The 21,613-nt window shown below is 47.3% G+C and overlaps 1 protein-coding gene across 1 annotated transcript; it reads right to left on the minus strand.

The window, feature by feature from the left end:
* Positions 1-285: 285 nt before the first annotated feature.
* On the minus strand, positions 286-5,011 carry LOC143961777 (uncharacterized). The gene has a single exon (XM_077471116.1). It carries the CDS (start codon positions 4,992-4,994, stop codon positions 3,261-3,263), a length of 1,734 nt encoding a protein of 577 aa, XP_077327242.1. The 5' UTR covers positions 4,995-5,011; the 3' UTR covers positions 286-3,260.
* Positions 5,012-21,613: the final 16,602 nt, after the last annotated feature.

Genomic DNA, 21,613 nt, shown 5'->3' on the forward strand with positions numbered 1-21,613 from the left:
TGATATGTCACCCCTCTATATAAATCGCGGAACAGACACCATTTCACAAACTATAGGCCTGTATCATTACTACCACAATTTTCCAAAATTTTAGAAAAAACATTTGGAAAAATGTATAGAAAAATATAAATGGCTTGCTGAAGACCAGTATGGATTTAGATCAAATAGACTGGAATGAATAGATTCAATTGCGGAAATTACAAATTCTGTAAACTAGAAACACCATATACAGTAGTTGGGATATTCTTATCCTGAAAAAAAAAAAAAAAAAAAGCATTTGACGCAATAAACCATGACATATTATTTAGTAAACTAGAACATTATGGTTTTGGGAGTAAAGTGTTAAACTGGGTGAGGAGTTATTTCACTAACAGGAGGCAGTTTGGGTGATTATTGTTCATCATGTTTGGACATTACTTGTGGCGACCCCCAGGGGTCAGTGTTGGGCCCTAAATGGTTTATTTTTTTATATCAATGATTTATGTATGCCAGGAGTGCCCCAACCTTTTGAGGAGAGAGGGGCCACTTTAGGCACTTGGTAACCGGTCCCGGGGCCACAATGAGCGTAGCGGGCGGATGGCAGGTCTGTGTCCACTCTGCATATGAAGAGCAGACATGGATGCAGCCCGCGCTACCCTAAGGGCCCTCCAATCCACCCGGACAGATCCCCCTTCCGTTTTTTTAAGCAGATCGGATTGCAGATAGGCGGGTGTAAATGGACACAAATCTGTTTACATCTGCCGCTCTATAGAGGTGAATGGAGAGTCCGTTTGAGTCCACCTGAAAAACAGACAGGCGAACCTGGTCGGACCGATCGTGTGAAAGGGGCCTAAGGCTGCTTTCACACTGATGCACAGAGGTTTACCTGACCTCCACTGACCTCAATCTTCACTTCTTCCTCAGGATTCCTGCAGCTGGCTGCTGCTGCCCCCCAGGTGGTGATGGCTGGTGGCTTCTGCTGGCTGTCCTCCAGGGCTGGTACTGCCAGTGGGTACTGCTGACAGGCTGGTACTGCTGGTGGGTACTGGTACTGAAGGTACTGCTGGGGGGTACTGCTGGCCGGTACTGATGGTACTAGTACTGCATACTGGTACTGTTGGCTGGTATTGCTGGCTAGTACTGGTACTACTGGTGGGTACCGCTGGGTGGTACTGCTGGTGGGTACTGGTACTGATGGTACTGGTACTGTTGGTGGGTACTGCTAGCTGATACTGCTGGCCAGTACTGATGGTACTAGTACTGCTGACTGGTACTGGTACTGCTGGTGGGTATTGCTGGCTGGTACTGTTACTGCTGGCGGGTACTGGTACTGCTGACTGGTGCGGCTGACTGGTACTGCTGGTGGGTACTGTTACTGCTGACTGGTGTGGCTGGCTGGTACTGCTGGCAGGTACTGTTACTGCTGGCGGATACTGGTACTGCTTACTGGTACTTTTACTGCTGGTGGGTACTGGTACTGCTGGCGGGTACTGGTACTGCTGGAGGGTACTGTTACTGCTTGCGGGTACTGGTACTGCTTACTGGTACTGCTGACAGGTACTGGTACTGCTTACCGGTACTGCTGCCACCGATGACTGGTACTGCTGGCTGCTACTGATGGCTGCTGTCCCAGATCGCTGGGTCCCATGTCCCGACCTGCTATCCCCAAGCATCAGTGTGACAGAAGCATGCAACTGCAGTAGAGAGCAGAGCGGATGCTTCCTGTCACAGGCGGAGTACATTTGGTATCACTCCGCGTGTGAAGGAGCCGGCGCTATACAGGAAGCATCGGCTCTGCTTCCTCTAGCGGCGGCTCCGTTCTTAGCACTGAAGCTCGGAGATGGCGGGTCGGGAACCCAAGATATGGGCTTGCCAACCCGCCATCTCAGAGCAAGACATGGTGGGCCACATCGGAGGGCGCCACGGGCCAGCGGCTGGGCAACCCTGATGTATGGTATCAAAAGCATTGAAGATGATGTCATTTACTGATGATACTAATATTTTTTATTTTTATTTTTGGTGATTTGCAGGATCTAACACAGGTGATTAATACAGAATTAAGTCACTTGAAATTATAGTTTGATAATAAATAAATTATCATTAAATCTGAACAAAACAAGAGTAATACATTTTGGGAACTATGGAATTAACGCACACATACATATTAAGATGGAAGGGGTTAATATCGAAAGAGTTAATGAAATTAAATATCTCTGGGTGATAACAGATGATCAAATCTGTTGGAAATCACATATTAAGCATGAGCATTCCAAAGTGTCCTAAAGCACGGCAGGTTTCAAACATAAAATGAGACATATTCTGGATTATAAATCACTCTGTATGTTCTATTGTTCAATGGTTGCTCCATATCTTAATTACTGTGCAGAGGTGTGGGGCAATAATTATATAACTAGAATATATCCACTGATTATACTGCGAAGGAAAGCAATACAGATTTCATTATGGGGCAGGATACAGGAATCACACAAACTCATTATTCTTACAGTTAAAACTCCTAAAATTCAAGGACATGGTGCAATTAGAGACTGCACAAATAATATTTAAAGCAAAAAACAATTTACTACCAGGAAATATACAATTATTTATTATAAGGGAGGGGAGGTATAATCTAAGGGGGGTATTTAATTCTAAGACTCTGACTGTGTAGATAACTAGGAAAAGCTTCTGTATTTCTATATGTGGAGTGAAACTGTGAAGCAGTGGAGAAACTTATTTGCATAAACCAGTTTAAAAAGAAGTATAAAGAGATGATTTTTACAAGGTATGAGAATGAAGGTGTTTGAACTATTATTTTGTGTTGAATAATATTGTTATTGATTTCTTTTTTTTTGTATTACCTTCAGTTTGGTCTGGGTGTGTGTGTCCATGTATGTATGCATATATGTGTATGATTATATAGCTAGATTATTGGTAATTAGTATATTATATTTGAATTATTAATTATTGTATTACTTTATAGCAATGGGGCTCAGAATAATTTAATAATAATTACGCAGAAGGGGTGGGATTAAATATGTTTATACTTCTTCCCACTCCTTTTCGGATATGTAAACTAAATTATTTTTTATTATTTGTCTACTACTGAATGATTACTTCTTTTATTTTTTATGTTTTTTTTTTTGTTTTCTTTTGTATGTTCGAAATAAACTAAACCTAAAAAACTAAAAAATGAAAGTCACTTGTGTCTGATTCCTCATGATCTTTATCCTCTGTATCATTCAAGTCACCCGTGTCTGATTCAAGTCGCTTGTGTCTGATTTCTAATCATCTTCATCCTCAGTATCATTCAAACCACTTGTGTATAATTCCTTATCTTTATCTTTGGTATTATTCAAGTCACTTGTGTCCGTTTCCTCATTATCTTTATCCTCTGTATCATTCAATTCAATTGTGTCTGATTCCTCATTATCTGTATCCTCTGTATCATTCAATTCAATTGTGTCTGATTCCTCATTATCTGTATCCTCTGTATCATTCAATTCAATTGTGTCTGATTCCTCATTATCTGTATCCTCTTTATCATTCAAACCACTTGTGTCTAATTCCTTATCTTTATCTTTGGTATTATTCAAGTCACTTGTGTCCAATTCTTCATTATCTTTATCCTCTGTATCATTCAAGTCACGTGCGTCTGATTCCTCATTATCTTTATCTTCTGTATCATTCAATTCAATTGTGTCTGATTTCTCATTATCTTTATCCTCTGTATCATTCAAGTCACTTTTGTCTGATTCCTCATTATCGGTATCCTCTTTATCATTCAAGTCACTTGTGTCTAATTCCTTATCTTTATCTTTGGTATTATTCAAGTCACTTATGCCCGATTCTTCATTATCTTTATCCTCTGTATCATTCAAGCCACTTGTGTCTGATTCCTCATTATCTTTATCCTCTGTATCATTCAAGTCACTTTTGTCTAATTCCTCATTATTTTTATCTTCAGTATCGTTCAAATTACTTGGGTTTGATTCTTCAATATTTTTATCTTCAGTATCGTTCAAATTACTTGGGTTTGATTCTTCAATATTTTTATTCATAATATCATTCAAGTCACTTGTGTTTGATTCATCCTTATCTCCATCCTCAGTATCACACAAGTCACCTGTGTCTGATTCCTGTAAGACAGTCAGTGGATCCATCACGTTACACAGCTCCTCAATGTGACGCAACTTCCTGGACAGCTCCTCCTTCTTTATTTCCAGATCCCCAATGAAATCCAACATGGAGATGGAGATCTGCTCTGCCTGGTTACGAATGTCCCTCAGGACTCTCTTCTCAAGGTCTTCCAGACGTCTCTTGAGATCTCTAAACAGGGCAGTGACTCTCTCAGTGTCACCAGCTGCTTCTTCTTCTACTTTCCTCCGGTGTTCCTGCAGACTCTGGACTCTTTTCTCCGTCTCCTCTCTCTTTGTCAGAACTTTCTGCAGAACATTCCTCAGTGACTCCTTCTTCTTCTCAGCAGCCTCATCCAATGACTCCACCTGGTGTCCTTTATGTCCTCCAATCATACAATACACGCAGACACAGGTATCATCCTCAGTGCAGTAATATTCCAGAATCTCCTTATGGACGGAGCATTTCCTGCTCTCCAGGGACCAGGTTGGATCAGTTAAGACGTGTTCTGGGGACTTTTTGTGGACTCTCAGGTGTTTATCACACAGAGAAACCTCACAGAGCAGACAGGATCTAACAGCAGGTACAGGAGAGTCCACACAGTAAGTACAGATGACCCTGGACTCCCGCCGATCTGGCTGAGAAGGTAGGAAATTCTCCACTATATTACATAGTGTTATGTTCCTGTGCTGTGCAGGACGATCCGGAAACTTCTCTTTGCATTCAGGACAGGAATATCCTCCAGACGCCCCCTGTGTATCCAACACACGATCAATACAGACCCGGCAGAAGGTGTTTCCACATCTCAGGGTTACAGGATCGGTATAAATGTTCAGACAGACGGAACATTCCAACTCAGCTCTCAGATCACCAGACGCCATCGCTGACAGCAGAAGAGAAATGAAAGTCTTTGGAAATGTAGCTGAACTGGTTACAGCTTTTCTGCACAAGACGAGGCTGACCTAATCTCTTGGTTGATCTCTTTAAAAACCTTTTGATGTCAGATTAAGTTTTTAGGTTTAACCACCTAAAAACTGTAATGTTACAGCCCCTTCATGTCAAGGCCATTTTTCAGTTTTCAGGACTGTGATACATTGACTGATAATTACTTGATCATGGAACACGATGTAGCAATATGGTCTATAATTGCAACAAACAGCTATTCCCTGGCCTATCTTATGTCATGTCATCCCTGTAGTGCCCAGCGTTAGCAAATTGACATCATATTTGTGAGCCCAACCAAAAGGATTTTGGTATTGGTAGTTCCAACAGACGGCTGTTCCCCTGCATGACTATGCATCTGGACTATATATCCCAGGGATCTTTGTTACCACAAGGCAGTCTGCTAGGAAAAACTATAATAAGAAACCAGAGACCCGCCTCATGCTCTCTTCCTCTGGGGCTTGGTGTGTGATGGGACCTCTTCATGTGGAGAGAGTGAGGTTGCGGCCTAGAACACGGTCCACAGCATTCCTACCTGACCGAGAAGGGATCCAGCACTTCCTGCTGTTTATTGGACATCTTCTCAGCACCATCTCGACAGTGCAGCTACCCACGCTTTGTGCTCCGTAACTGGGGATCATCACAAGCGGACCTGCAGCCAGGAAGTCCATTCGGGAGTCGCTAGTTAGAACGCGTTGAATCTGCCTGGTCGTTGTTGAGAGGGCCATCGCCCATCTTTGCAAACCTTTCCTTTGTTTCATTGGGACACTGTGCAGAGACAGCTTTACCTTGGGGACACTTCACTACACCTTCATTTGAACACTGTACATAAGTCTCTTTAGCTACAGACATCACAAGATATACTACCACTCTGTTACTACACCCTATTGGATACAATTAACAAGCTCCAACTGCCAGTGAAGACCATCAGATCTGCAACGGGGATATTCTGTCATTGCTACTTAAAGGGCCCTACACCATCCATGTTTAATCTCTCATTAGGATATAAGGTTAGACAGACAGGCCAGCATGGGTCTCTTTCTAGAAGTATTGTCAGTATTGCTGTTTAACTTGTTTATCCTTTCAAGTTATGTTCCAGTGGTATTCTACTGTACATAGATGTATATACATTTCTGTTGTTGCCTTCTGTCTCAACTGACATTTCTTGAGTAGCCATTCAGCTAATTTTGTGCTGTTATCGCAAACTCAGTTGAACCATTACCCCTTTGTACAACCATACCTTAACTGAAGTATTCCAGTAAATGTTAATAGAATATAAATGCATTGAGTGCTGTCTTTTCACTTAAAAGGTGTTGCAATGACATCTGAACCCAGAGTGTCAGGTGGGTTGGAAGGTTCACAGGGCCATGGCGATGCAGATGAGCAGGTAAATCCAAGAAGTCCCCTAGGGGGCCATGCTACATTTGGGCGTTCATCAGTTATACTACCTGCAGGGGGCCTAGCCAACCTAGACAAGAGCCACAATCTGCGTGGGAGGTCGCCTCGGAAGGTGCGGTTGCTTGGGGCAGAAATTAGAGCACTCAAATGGAGAGAAGCCTTGTCCTAGAGATCAGTGAACACACTGAGAGAGAGATTAGGAGGTGAGTGAGAGCTCTGGCCCCAGAACACCAGGCTTACATTGTTGACACCGAACTTGAGTAGGACTTGGATCAAGTCAGGGTACTACTGGAGTGGCAAAAAGAGATACCTACGTGCTCCTAGAGGGAAAAGGTATGTCTAGACAAAGGAGTGACTGCCAGAGTGATCCCACTTCAAGTGGGGGGAGAGTCTGCTGAGTGGCAGTACCCACCAAGGGTTCAGGAGAAGAACGCCGCATCGGAGGGGTGATTCCTAAGGAGCCAACGTCACTCCTCTCTCTTTTTATACAGACACGAGACGGCTAGTTGACAGTCCCCCGGCCCGGCGGCTGATGTGATCCGTAATCAGAAGATGGGAAAGAAAACTTGTGTCGCTATGGACTACATAGACACCCTGTATGCTGTATTTGAAAGAGTGGTGATCCTGCGCTTCTGTGTTACTTACGCTTCTCCAGAGGTCCGGACCAGTCCTACACCTGCTTGGCACTTGTGCTCTCTGAACTCTTGAGTCCCTGTCCCCACTTTCAGGGGTTCTCGAGCCAGAGGCTTACGAGAGGCCGCTCCCTGCATTCTGGGCTCCTATACCAGGTACGTGACACTGACCAAGCTCATCTAGATCGGGTTCTGCAAGGAGCTAGACCCAACCACCCGATTGTATTAAAGCTGTTACCAAAGAGAACCAAAGTGGTGCCGACCTACCCTGAATAGGAATGAGCCGAACACCCCCCAGTTTGGTTCGCACCAGAACCTTTGAACAGAAAGAAAATTTGTACGAACTTTAGAACCCCATTAAAGTCTATGGGACTGGAACGTTCAAAATCAAAAGTGCTAATTTTAAAGGCTAATATGCAAATTATTGTCCTAAAAAGGGTTTGGGGACCCGACTCCTGCCCCAGGGGACATGGATCAATGCAAAAACATTTTTAAAAAACTGCTGTTTTTTCGGGAGCAGTGAAAAGGGGGAAGTTAAAGTGAAAAAAAAGTGAAATATTCCTTTAAATATCGTGCCTGGGGGGTGTCTATAGTATGCCTGTGAAGTGGCGCGTGTTTCCTGTGTTTAGAACAGTCCCTGCACAAAAAGTAGGAGACGTTTGTAAGTTGAATGTTTGAAAGTAGGGCCCTGCCCTATATGCTCTGTAGTGATGGACGAACTTCCGACGGGACGTTTTGCGAACGCGGACCGTGAACGTGGCCGATAGTTTGTGAACCGGAACGTTCGCGGCGGGCCCCATTGACTTCAATGGGAGGTGAACTTTGCTAACCTACAGGTCAAATTTTCAGCCACAAAATAATTACTAGCTGTGCAAACATAGTCCCACCACATGGCCAATGACATAACACATGTATGAGGTGAATCTGGGATCGACAACTACAAGCATTCTTTTTTTATATGTGAAATTGTTGTGACAATTCAGGACTGTGGAGCGCATGAAGGCAATGAAGGAGAGGGAAGGTCAGGGACCAGGGTAGGCAAAGAAGAGGGTGCAGGAGATGATCACCAGCAGCGTGACATACAGCAATGACACCTGCACCGTGATAGAGTCATCTGACAGCAGCACCGTGATAGAGAGCACTGACATCAGCAGCGTGACATAAAGCACTGACACCAGCACCGTGATATATAGCACTGACACCAGCACCGTGATTTACAGCACTGACATCAGCAGCGTGACATACAGCAATGACACCTGCACAGTGATAGAGTGATCTGACACCAGCATCGTGATAGAGAGCACTGACATCAGCAGCGTGACATACAGCAATGACACCAGCACCGTGATATACAGCACTGAGACCAGCACCGTGATAGAGAGCACTGACATCAGCAGCGTGACATACAGCAATGACACCAGCACCATGATATACAGCACTGACACCAGCACCGTGATAGAGAGCACTGACATCAGCAGCGTGACATAAAGCACTGACACCAGCACCGTGATATACAGCACTGACACCAGCACCGTGATAGAGAGCACTGACATCAGCACCGTGACATACAGCAATGACACCTGCACCATGATATACAGCACTGACACCAGCACCGTGATAGAGAGCACTGACATCAGCAGCGTGACATACAGCAATGACACCAGCACCGTGATATACAGCACTGAGACCAGCACCGTGATAGAGAGCACTGACATCAGCAGCGTGACATACAGCAATGACACCAGCACCATGATATACAGCACTGACACCAGCACCGTGATAGAGAGCACTGACATCAGCAGCGTGACATAAAGCACTGACACCAGCACCGTGATATACAGCACTGACACCAGCACCGTGATAGAGAGCACTGACATCAGCAGCGTGACATACAGCAATGACACCTGCACCATGATATACAGCACTGACACCAGCACCGTGATAGAGAGCACTGACATCAGCAGCGTGACATACAGCAATGACACCAGCACCGTGATATACAGCACTGAGACCAGCACCGTGATAGAGAGCACTGACATCAGCAGCGTGACATACAGCAATGACACCAGCACCATGATATACAGCACTGACACCAGCACCGTGATAGAGAGCACTGACATCAGCAGCGTGACATAAAGCACTGACACCAGAACCGTGATAGAGAGCACTGACATCAGCAGCGTGACATAAAGCACTGACACCAGCACCGTAATATACAGCACTGACACCAGCACCATGATAGAGAGCACTGACATCAGCAGCGTGACATACAGCAATGACACCTGCACCATGATATACAGCACTGACACCAGCACCGTGATAGAGAGCACTGACATCAGCAGCGTGACATAAAGCACTGACACCAGTACCATGATATACAGCACTGACACCAGCACCGTGATATACAGCACTGACATCAGCAGCATGACATACAGAAATGACACCTGCACCGTGATAGAGTGATCTGGCACCAGCACCGTGATAGAGAACACTGACATCAGCAGCGTGACATACAGCAATGACACCAGCACCGTGATATACAGCACTGACACCAGCACCGTGATAGAGAGCACTGACATCAGCAGAGTGACATACAGCAATGACACCAGCACCGTGATATACAGCACTGACATCAGCAATGTGACACAAAGCACTGACACCAGCACCATGATATACAGCACTGACACCAGCACCATGATAGAGAGCACTGACATCAGCAGCGTGACATAAAGCACTGACACCAGCACCGTGATATACAGCACTGACACCAGCACCGTGATAGAGAGCACTGACATCAGCAGCATGACATAAAGCACTGACACCAGCACCGGGATATACAGCACTGACACCAGCACCGTGATAGAGAGCACTGACATCAGCAGCGTGACATAAAGCACTGACACCAGCACCGCGATATACAGCACTGACATCAGCAGCGTGACATACAACAATGACACCTGCACCGTGATAGAGTGATCTGACACCAGCACCGTGATAGAGAGCACGGACATCAGCAGCGTGACATACAGCAATGACACCTGCACCATGATAGAGTGATCTGACACCAGCACCGTGATAGAGAGCACTGACATCAGCAGCATGACATAAAGCACTGACACCAGCACCGGGATATACAGCACTGACACCAGCACCGTGATAGAGAGCACTGACATCAGCAGCGTGACATAAAGCACTGACACCAGCACCATGATATACAGCACTGACATCAGCAGCGTGACATACAGCAATGACACCTGCACCGTGATAGAGTGATCTGACACCAGCACCGTGATAGAGAGCACTGACACCAGCACCGTGATAGAGAGCACTGACATCAGCAGCATGACATAAAGCACTGACACCAGCACTGTGATATACAGCACTGACATCAGCAGCGTAACATACAGCAATGACACCTGCACCGTGATAGAGTGATCTGACACCAGCACCGTGATAGAGAGCACTGACATCAGCAGAGTGACATACAGCAATGACACCAGCACTGTGATATACAGCACTGACACCAGCACCGTGATAGAGAGCACTGACATCAGCAGCGTGACATAAAGCACTGACACCAGCACCGTGATATACAGCACTGACACAGCACAGTGATATACTGCACTGACATCAGCAGCGTGACATACAGCAATGACACCTGCACCGTGATAGAGTGATCTGACACCAGCACCGTGATAGAGAGCACTGACATCAGCAGCGTGACATAAAGCACTGACACCAGCACCGTAATATACAGCACTGACACCAGCACCGTGATAGAGAGCGCTGACATCAGCAGCATGACATAAAGCACTGACACCAGTACTGTGATGTACAGCAATGACACCAGCACCGTGATAGAGAGCACTGACATCAGCAGCGTGACATAAAGCACTGACACCGGCACCGTGATATAGAGCACTGACACCTGCACCGTGATAAAGTGATCTGACACCAGCACCGTGACACAACACATGTATGAAGTGAATCTGGGATCGACAACTACAAGCATTCTTTTATTATATGGGAAATTCTGACAATTCAGGACTCTTGAGACAATGGAGGCGAGGGAAGGTCAGGGTAGGCAAAGAAGAGGGTGCAGGAGATGATCACAGCACCAGCACCGTGCTATAGAGCACTGACACCTGCACCATGATAGAGTGATCTGACACCAGCACCGTGACGTAACACATGTATGAAGTGAATCTGGGATCGACAACTACAAGCATTCTTTTTTTATATGTGAAATTCTGACAATTCAGGACTCTTGAGACAATGGAGGCGAGGGAAGGTCAGGGTAGGCAAAGAAGAGGGTGCAGGAGATGATCACCAGCAGCCTGACATACAGCAATGACACCTGCACCGTGATAGAGTGATCTGACACCAGCACCGTGATAGAGAGCACTGACATCAGCAGCGTAATGTCAACTCAACCATATGTACTGTAGTACCCTATACCTTACCAGTCCTTATAAGGACCTTTGTGGAACAAGTAGGTTGTGAATGATTAGCAGACTGTACCTCAGTCCCTATACTGATAAAGGACTACTGCAGCAGAAGGACAGCAGTCAGCAGTAGTGCACCTCAACCCTATATATTGTGGAGCTATACCAGTCCTTAAGGAATAGCAGACTGTACCTCACTCAACCCTATGTACTGTAGTATCCTATACCTTACCAGTCCTTATAAGGACCTTTGTGGAACAAGTAGGTTGTGAATGATTAGCAGACTGTACCTCAGTCCCTATACTGATAAAGGACTGCTGCAGTATAGGGCAGCAGTCAGCAGTAGTGTACCTCAACCCTATATATTGTGGAGCTATACCAGTCCTTAAGGAATAGCAGACTGTACCTCACTCAACCCTATGTACTGTAGTACCCTATACCTTACCAGTCCTTATAAGGACCTTTGTGGAACAAGTAGGCTGTGAATGATTAGCAGACTGTACCTCAGTCCCTATACTGATAAAGGACTACTGCAGCAGAAGGGCAGCAGTCAGCAGTAGTGCACCTCAACCCTATATATTGTGGAGCTATACCAGTCCTTAAGGAATAGCAGACTGTACCTCACTCAACCCTATGTACTGTAGTATCCTATACCTTACCAGTCTTTATAAGGACCTTTGTGGAACAAGTAGGTTGTGAATGATTAGCAGACTGTACCTCAGTCCCTATACTGATAAAGGACTGCTGCAGTATAGGGCAGCAGTCAGCAGTAGTGTACCTCAACCCTATATATTGTGGAGCTATACCAGTCCTTAAGGAATAGCATACTGTACCTCACTCAACCCTATGTACTGTAGTACCCTATATCTTACCAGTCCTTATAAGGACCTTTGTGGAACAAGTAGGCTGTGAATGATTAGCAGACTGTACCTCAGTCCCTATACTGATAAAGGACTACTGCAGCAGAAGGGCAGCAATCAGCAGTAGTGCACCTCAACCCTATATATTGTGGAGCTATACCAGTCCTTAAGGAATAGCAGACTGTACCTCACTCAACCCTATGTACTGTAGTACCCTATACCTTACCAGTCCTTATAAGGACCTTTGTGGAACAAGTAGGTTGTGAATGATTAGCAGGCTGTACCTGTCACGATCGTCCTGGCATTCCGGTCGCACACGGGAGACTTACATGCAGAAGCTTGTTGTTGAGAACCCGTCGTTCCCCTTTGACGTGCGTTAAAGTGATCGGACGCACTCGCGTCGGCATGAACGAGCGCACGCGTGCACGTGGGGTCACGAACGGGCACACGACCGCTCGCGGGGGCACGCTGACTCGTCGTGCGACCGTTTTGCCGCCCTAAAGGCTTCTTAAGGTCCTTGCTCCATTCCCTTCTTGCTGTCCAGTCTACAGCGTGTTCGGAGATCCTGCCATTCAGTACCTGTATCTGCTACCTTGATTCCTGTTACCTCCTTGACCTTGATCCGTTGCTGCCCGCCTACGACCTCTTGCTTGTCTGACCACGTCTCTGCCTCGTCCTCTTGTACCACGTTGACCGCTTCCTGCTGACCCGGCCTGCACCCGACTCCGCTGTTCCTGCCTACCCGTTTGGATTTCCTGTGACTGCTGTCTCCGCTGACGATCGTCTGCCTGCCAGTCTACCCACTTGTGCCTGCCAACACCAGCCGATTACCATCAGCCCTACCTACTCGCTGTCGGTGTTCCGCTGCTTATCCGGACCAGCCTCTATCTGCCAGGCACTTGTGCCCTCTGAACTTTTGAGCTCCTGTTACCACCTCCAGGGGTTCTTTAGCCAGGGGCTACGAGGGGCCGCTCCCTGCATTCCGGGCTCGCCTACTAGGTACGTGACAGTACCTCAGTCCCTATACTGATAAAGGACTACTGCAGCAGAAGGGCAGCAGTCAGCAGTAGTGCACCTCAACCTTATATATTGTGGACCTATACCAGTCCTTAAGGAATAGCAGACTGTACCTCACTCAACCCTATGTACTGTAGTACCCTATACCTTACCAGTCCTTATAAAGACCTTTGTGGAACAAGTAGGTTGTGAATGATTAGCAGACTGTACCTCAGTCCCTATACTGATAAAAGACTACTGCAGCAGAAGGGCAGCAGTCAGCAATAGTGCACCTCAACCCTATATATTGTGGACCTATACCAGTCCTTAAGGAATAGCAGACTGTACCTCACTCAACCCTATGTACTGTAGTACCCTATACCTTACCAGTCCCTATAAGGACCTTTGTGGAACAAGTAGGTTGTGAATAATTAGCAGACTGTACCTCAGTCCCTATACTGATAAAGAACTACTGCAGCAGAAGGGCAGCAGTCAGCAGTAGTGCACCTCAACCCTATATATTGTGGAGCTATACCAGTCCTTAAGGAATAGCAGACTGTACCTCACTCAACCCTATGTACTGTAGTACCCTATACCTTACCAGTCCTTATAAGGACCTTTGTGGAACAAGTAGGTTGTGAATGATTAGCAGACTGTACCTCTGTCCCTATACTGATAAAGGACTACTGCAGTAGAAGGTCAGCAGTCAAGTATAATATTCTTTCTATATTTGGAAGAAAGAATATTATACGTGTACAAGTCTATTACCATACCAGTCCTGAAAAGAACCTTTGTGGACCTAATATAGTAACAGCTACTGATTAAACTGACTGTCCCTCACTGCCTCACACACTGCTTCCTGCCTGTCCCTATTTAAACTGACAAAACAGAGGCAGCTGGAACGATAACTTGAACAGCACTTTTGTGGACCTAATAGTAACAGCTAATGATTAAACTGACTGTCCCTACAGCACACAGCATCCGGTCCCTCTCTCTACACTGCAAAAATCAGTAGCACAGCAGTGCCTCAAATAGGGTTGCCACCTTTTCTTCAAGCCAAACCCGAACACTTTAGGGGCATTCTTTTTTTTTTTTTGTAGAATAAACTATACATATATTTTGCTATTAAATAACATTTCTAATCATATGAAGTTACATCAGAGTCCACAGAGTTCCCCCTTTTATATCTGAACTTGTAGAGTTTCCTTTCACTGTAAGGGGGGACTCTGCAGACTCTGATGTAAGGGATAACTCTGGTGAATCTGACATAAGGGATCCTCTGGGAACCCTGACTTAAGGGGGGACACTGAGAACTCTGATGTATGGAGCAGACTCTGATTGAAGGGGGAACACTGTGGCCTCAGGTGTAAAAGGGAGCTCTGATATAAGGGGTGCTCTGAGAACCCCGATTTACCTTAGTGTACCCACTCAGAGGCAGGAGATAGAAGGAGGAGACTTCAGTCACAGACAGGAATGGATGGTGAGCTCACTCACCCCTTGGCAGTCAGCAGCTCTCATCCAGGTGTATCTGAGGCTGCTGAACTTCAAATTTCCAACCCACACTTTCCTTTTCTGAGAAGTGTGGGCAGACCCAGAGGGGTAGAGCCGGGAGGAAGAGGTGCAGATCAAGCCCTCTCTCCTCTCCTATCTATATGTGGGGGGATTGTTAGTTCTGGCTTTGGGCAGCATGAAAGAGAGTGTAATAGACACTCTCAGCTTAGACAACTGCAGCCAGCAACCCTACTGGGAAGCCATAGTCCAGTCTAAATAATGTGTCCGGGTTTCAGGCAGTCTGAAACCCGGACACATGATTCCAAACCCGAACTGTCCGGGTGAATCCTGGACAGGTGGCAACCCTAGCCTCAAACCTATATCCTGAACTACACCTAACACCTATACCAGTCCTGAAAAGAACTTTTGTGGACCAAATAGCTAGCGATTTGGGTCACTGCAATCTCTCCCAGCTCCACACAGCAACCTCTCCCTATAGTGACAGAAGAAAGAATGTAAAATGGCTGCCGGATCGGGTCTATTTATAAGTTAGGGGGAATGGCCAAGTGTCCATGTGCTGTAATGTCTCAATTGGCTGTCCTGTACCCCATGATGGATGTGTCATCATAGGTCAAAGTTCTTTTACACAGTAAACACGGAAGTCCGCCGGGCGAACGGCGGCAATAGTCAGCCGATCAGGCGGGCGGCTAACAGCCGAAATTCGCCACGAAACGACCGCCAGGCGAACTGTTCGGCCATGGGCCCTGCTGTGAAATATTATATTAAGAATTGTAATTACATGCACCTGTTAAACAGGGGCTGAAACATTGAGCCTTAGGCACTGGTGTCACAACACTGCAACACCTCACATAAACTCTAGTTGGAGAGAAGGAATGAGCTCTGCTGCCAAGTATTGTATCAAAAATTGTAATTACACGCCCCTGTTGAAGGGGCAGAAAAATTGGGCCGTAGGCACTGATGCTGCTGCCACGACACAACCCGCCACGACCCTGAGATGTCTCATTCTCTGCTCCCTCTGCGATGGCAAGATAAGGTCCGCAACCTTACCCTTGTACCATGGATCAAGGAGTGTTGCCAGCCAGTAATGATCCCTCTCCTTGATCTGAATATTACGAGGATCCTTCCGCAGGCTTTGCAGGATCAGGAATGTCATGCAGCATAGGTTAGCTGAGGCATTCGGTTCGGAGTCCTCTGGGTCACTAAGGACGACATGATCCGCAGCCACCTCCTCCCAGCCACGTACAAGTCCACGGGTTTCTTGGGACTGTAAATCATCCCTAAAAGACTGTTACTGCTGATGCTGAGTGCCAGGTTCCACCTCCATGCTGACACAATCCTCCTCCCCCTCCTCCTCTTCCTGTGTGATCAGCGGGACAGCAGAAACACTGTTTGGATAAAGGGGGCCTTGATAGGCAAGGAAGTCCTTCTCTTTCTGCCTCTGTTCTGCCTCAAGTGCCCTGTCCATTATTACACGCAGCATATGCTCCAACAGCTGGACAAGAGGTACAGTGTCACTGATGCATGCACTGTCACTGCTCACCATCCTTGTGGCCTCAAATGGTGACAGGACAGTGCATGCATCCTCAATCATGCCCCACTGGTGTGGTGAAAAAACCAAGCTCCCCTGACCCTGTCCTGGTTCCGTAGTTGCACAGGTACTCATTGATGGCCCTCTGCTGCATGTGCAGCCGCTGCAGCATGCCCAACGTTGAGTTCCACCCAGTGGGCATGTCACAGATAAGGCAGTTCTTGGGCAGGTTCAACTCCTTTGGAGCTCAGCCAGTCCAGCACTGGCATTATATAAACGGTGGAAATGCACACAGACTTTCATGGCCTGCCTCAGGACATCCTGTAAGCCCGGGTAACTGCCCAAGAACCGCAGCACCACGAAGTTAAGGACGTGAGCCACACAGGGCACATAGTTCAGTTGTCCCTGTTGGAGGGCGGAGAGGAGGTTGGTGCCATTGTCGAAAACTACCATTCCTGGCTTAAGCTGGTATGGCGTCAACCACCTCTCAGCTTGCCCCTGCAGAACTGACAAAATATCTGCCCCAGTGTGGCTCCTGTCCCCCAAGCATACCAGTTCAAGTATGGTATGGCATCTTTTTGCCTGTGTACTTGCGTAGCCCCTTGAACGCCTACGGAGCACTGCTGGTTCCAAAGACAAAGCACAGGAAGAGGCCATGGAGGAAGAAGAATAGGAGGGGGTAGAGGAGAGAGGTGTGTCACAACCAGTAGTAGCATTTTAGAGGCGTGGTGGCAGAACAACCTCCAATACTACTGCAGCTTGTCCTGCATCCTTCCCAGCTGCTAGAAGAGTGACCCAATGCACCGTGAAAGACAGGTAACTTCCCTGTCCATGCCCGCTGGACCATGAGTCAGTGGTAATATGCACCTTATATGCACCTTACCGCTGACCGACCTGTCCAGCGAGGCATGGACATTGCCTTCCACATGCCGGTAGAGAGCCGGAATCACGTTCCGTGAGAAAAAGTGGCATTTGGGAACCTGCCACTGAGGAACCGCACATTGCACAAACTCACGGAAGGGGGTCAATTCTACCAACTGAAAAGGCAGCAGTTGAAGTGCTAGCAATTTAGCCAAGCTAGCATTCAACCGCTGGTCATGTGGATGGCTTGGAGTGAACTTCTTTTGACGGTTCAGCAGCTGGGGCAGGGAAATTTGCCTGCTACAATTGGACGTTGGTGTACTTCTAGCAGATTGCCTGCAAGTACTTGGCTGTGACACACCTAATTCTACACCTTCATTCCTCTCAGTGCAGGTTTCAGAGAGGACTGAAGGTATAGTGGGGTTGGATATCCCAGCTGATGAGGAGCAAGGAGAGGTCCGCTTTGTTCTTTGGTGTAGGTATTTAAGGTACGCTTGCCAATGAGCTGCATGGCAGGTCAACATATTTCTGGTCAAGCATGTGGTTCCCAAGAGGCTAATGTTTTGGCCACGGGAGATATGCTTGAGACATATGTTGCAAATAGCAGTGGTGCGATCTGATGCACACGTCTCAAAAAAAGGCCACACCAAAGAACTTTTGGAATAACGTGTAGAGGCTGCTCCCTGCACAGGCGGAGCTCTGCGGTGTGATTCAGTCGGTGTGCTGCCCTTAAGCTGGCCCCCGGAGGACATTCCTGCCTAGTTGGAGATGTGCCTCCTCCTCTTTCCTATCAGGCACCCATGTGAAGTCAGTGACCTCATCATCCCCTCCCTCTTCATCACTGGAGCAAACCTGGCAGTATGCTGCAGCTGGTGGAACATGAATGCCAGATTGCTGTCCTTCTTGAGCATCCCCTCTCTCTGGGCCCATGCTACTGCATTCCTCTAGCTTGGTATCATCATCAGAGCCTTCAAAACGCTGGGCATCCTCCTGGAGCATGTACCCAACACTGTGCTCAAACAGTTCGGTGGACTCCTCAGGAGGACATGGTGGGTCTAGGGAAGGAGTGACTGATGACATTGAGATGAGGGAAGAGCTGCTTTGCCAGTACCCTGAGCCTGGGTGAGAGAGGATGAGGAGGATGAGGAGGGCTTGGTATTCCACTCTACCAAGTCTTTGGCATGTTGCGGCTCAACACGTCCAGCTGCCGAAAATAAGGACAAGCGTGTTCCATGGCCACGTTCTGATGAGGATGCACCGCGTCCACGACCAGCACTGTTGCCTCTAGACACAGAGCCTGTTTGCCCCTCCTTGTTGGCCTTCTAATGGCCTGCAGGGAGATGAGAACACCAGCAATTGGGAGTAGCTTCAGGAGTATACTGTGCAGGAGGGCCAATACACCCACTGTAACATTTGCAGCTGCCTGTGTTATAGAAATAGAACAACACCAGAAATTGGGGGTAACTTTAGGTGTATACAGTGCAGGAGGCACAATGCACCAACTCTAACTGCTGCAGCTGCCTGTGGTATAGGAACAGAACAACACTAGCAATTGGTGGTAGCTTCAGGTGTATACTGTGTAGGTGGCACAATACACCCACTGTAACTGCTGCAGATGCCTGTGGTATAGAAACAGAACAACACCAGCAACTGGGGGAACTTCAGGTGTATACTGTGCAGGAGGCATAATACACCAATTCTAACTGTGCTACGTTCAATCACAAGAAAAGAAGACACTGTCCCTGCCTATCCTATCTCTCTGAATGCCGCAACACACTACACAAGGCCGCCGCGCAGGTGACCTTATATAATGTGGGGCATGTACTAAACTCCCTGAGCTATAATTGGCCACAGGCATCCTGCCTGTGGCCAATTATGGCTCTCCTCACTGCTGGCGCTGTGATTGGCCAAGCATGTGGGTCACAGTGCATGCCTGGCCAATCATCAGCCAGCAATGAATTGTGATGGCACAGAGCATTTTGGGCCATGAACGCCACACGATATGGCGCGAACGGCCCACAAAGTTCTGGCTTCGCCGAACGGGCGAAAAGCCGGTGTTCGAGTCCAACATTTGTTCGACTCGAACACCCAGCTCATCCCTAACCCTGAATTGAGGTATGAGAAGAAGAGGTTCTATTGGAAGAGAAAAGCCATAGGACCAGGGAGGTGGGTCCTGTCACTGGAAACAGAGAGAAAGTGATTTGCCCGAGCTGTTAATGTGGAGATGAGTTTCTCAGACGACGATAGTGGGACTGAGTCTGAACCGGCAGGGTTGCCCATTCCTGACACTAACAAGCCAGTGAGTGAACCTGGACCAACCAAATTAATGGCCAAACCCAGATGTATCATGCCTTGATGCGGGTGATGGAGACTCAAGCGAAGGTCCAAGAACAAGGGACTCGCCAAGGGGAGCCAAAGTTTCCCCAAGGGCAAGAGAAGAGATGTTATGGATGTGGGGAGGTTGGAAACTTCCGAGCTGAGTGTTCCGAGGTCGGCATCAACCCTCAATTACTCATGGATAGGGATGGGGTGCCTGTTCGAGTCAAACATGAGTTCGACTCGAACATCGGCTGTTCGATCGTTCGACAAAAATTTAACATTATGGGCCATTCGCGTGAAATTCGGGTAATGCATTGCTGGCTGATGATTGGCCAGGCATGCATGATGACCCGCATGCTTTGGCCAATCACAGCGCTGTCAGCGAAGAGAGCCATAATTGTCCACAGGCAAGGTGCCTGTGGTCAATTATGGCTAAGAGGGTTAATTACTAGTGATGGACCAACTTCCGACGGGACGTTTCGTGAACGCGAACCGCGAACATGCCCAAAAGTTTGCGAACCTAACGGTTCGCAGCAGACCCCATTCACTTTAATGGCAGGCGAACCTTAAAAATCTCCAGGTCATTTTTTCAGCCACAAAATACTTATTAGCTGTGCACACATAGTCCCACCAGGGCCGTCTTTAGCGCAGGGAACGGGTCACCTGCCCTGGACCCAATGTTTGTAGGGGGGCCCCGTTACCCGTGAATTGGGGCCCCAATGAAGGTTTTGCAGAGTGCACAGAGGACACAGGAGGCTGTATTCCCGTGCTAGCCAGCTGAGGGGGCGGGGCCGGGAGCTCCACTGACGCTCTGACCCCGTCCCCGTGCAGCCTGTATGCTCGGAACAAAGCGTCTGTACTGAGAGCCAGTGATCAGAGTGGGAGCGTCAGTGGAGCTCCCGGCCCCGCCCCCTTACACCCATAAAACATGTCCTTACACCCATAAAATGCCTGACTGCTTAAACCCTGAGCTGTGTTATTCAACTTGCAAACTGTGCTTTGCTGAAAGTTCTCTGACCATCACCTGCAGTATGTCCGCAGTCTCTGATTGTCTCCTGCAGTATGTCCGCAGTCTTTGATTGTCTCCTGCAGTATGTCCGCAGTCTCCTATTGTCTCCTGCAGTATGTCTGCAGTCTCTGATTGTCTCCTGCAGTATGTCTGCAGTCTTTGATTGTCTCCTGCTGTATGTCCGCAGTCTCTAATTGTCTCCTGCCCTATGTCCGCAGTCTCTGATTGTCTCCTGCAGTATGTCCGCAGTCTCTGATTGTCTCCTGCAGTATGTCCGCAGTCTCTAATTGTCTCCTGCAGTATGTTCGCAGTCTCTGTCTCCTGTAGTATGTCCCCAGTCTCTGATTGTCTCCTGCAGTATGTCCCCAGTCTCTGACTGTCTCCTGCAGTATGTCCGCAGTCTCTGATTGTCTCCTGTAGTATGTCCCCAGTCTCTGATTGTCTCCTGCAGTTTGTCTGCACTCTCTGACACTCTCCTGTAGTATGTGTATTAATGTGCCCCTTTACTTGCTCAATTATTTAGGATTGCTCCACTGCTCAGTGAGAGGTAATGATGTGCATTAACCTGTAGCAACCAATCAGCGAACAGTAGTGATCTGCTTTAATCTCTAGCAGCCAATCAGTAAGTGGTAATGATGTGCATTAACCTCTAACAACCAATCGGCAAGCAGAAATGATGTGTTGTAACCTCTAGCAACCAGTCAGTGAGCAGTAAGGATAGGCTGTAACCTCTGGCAAATAATTGCAATCACTGCGTGATCTGCTGTAGTAAATTGATTTTGAGTCTACCTGCTATTTTTTGTATGTCTCAGAATGGAAGGGGGGCCCCAAGAAAATGTTTGCCCGGGGCCCAATCAAAATGAAAGACGGCCCTGAGTCCCACCACATGGACACTGACATACCAGAAGTATTAAGTGAATCTGGGATCGACGACAAGCATTATTTTTATTATGTATTACACCCCTATATACTGCACACCAAATAGTAAACCTATACCA

The sequence above is a fragment of the Lithobates pipiens genome, unplaced genomic scaffold, assembly GCF_037356315.1.
Source record: "Lithobates pipiens isolate NorthernLeopardFrog02 unplaced genomic scaffold, aLitPip1_a1.2 Scaffold_8, whole genome shotgun sequence".
Lineage (NCBI taxonomy): Eukaryota > Metazoa > Chordata > Amphibia > Anura > Ranidae > Lithobates > Lithobates pipiens.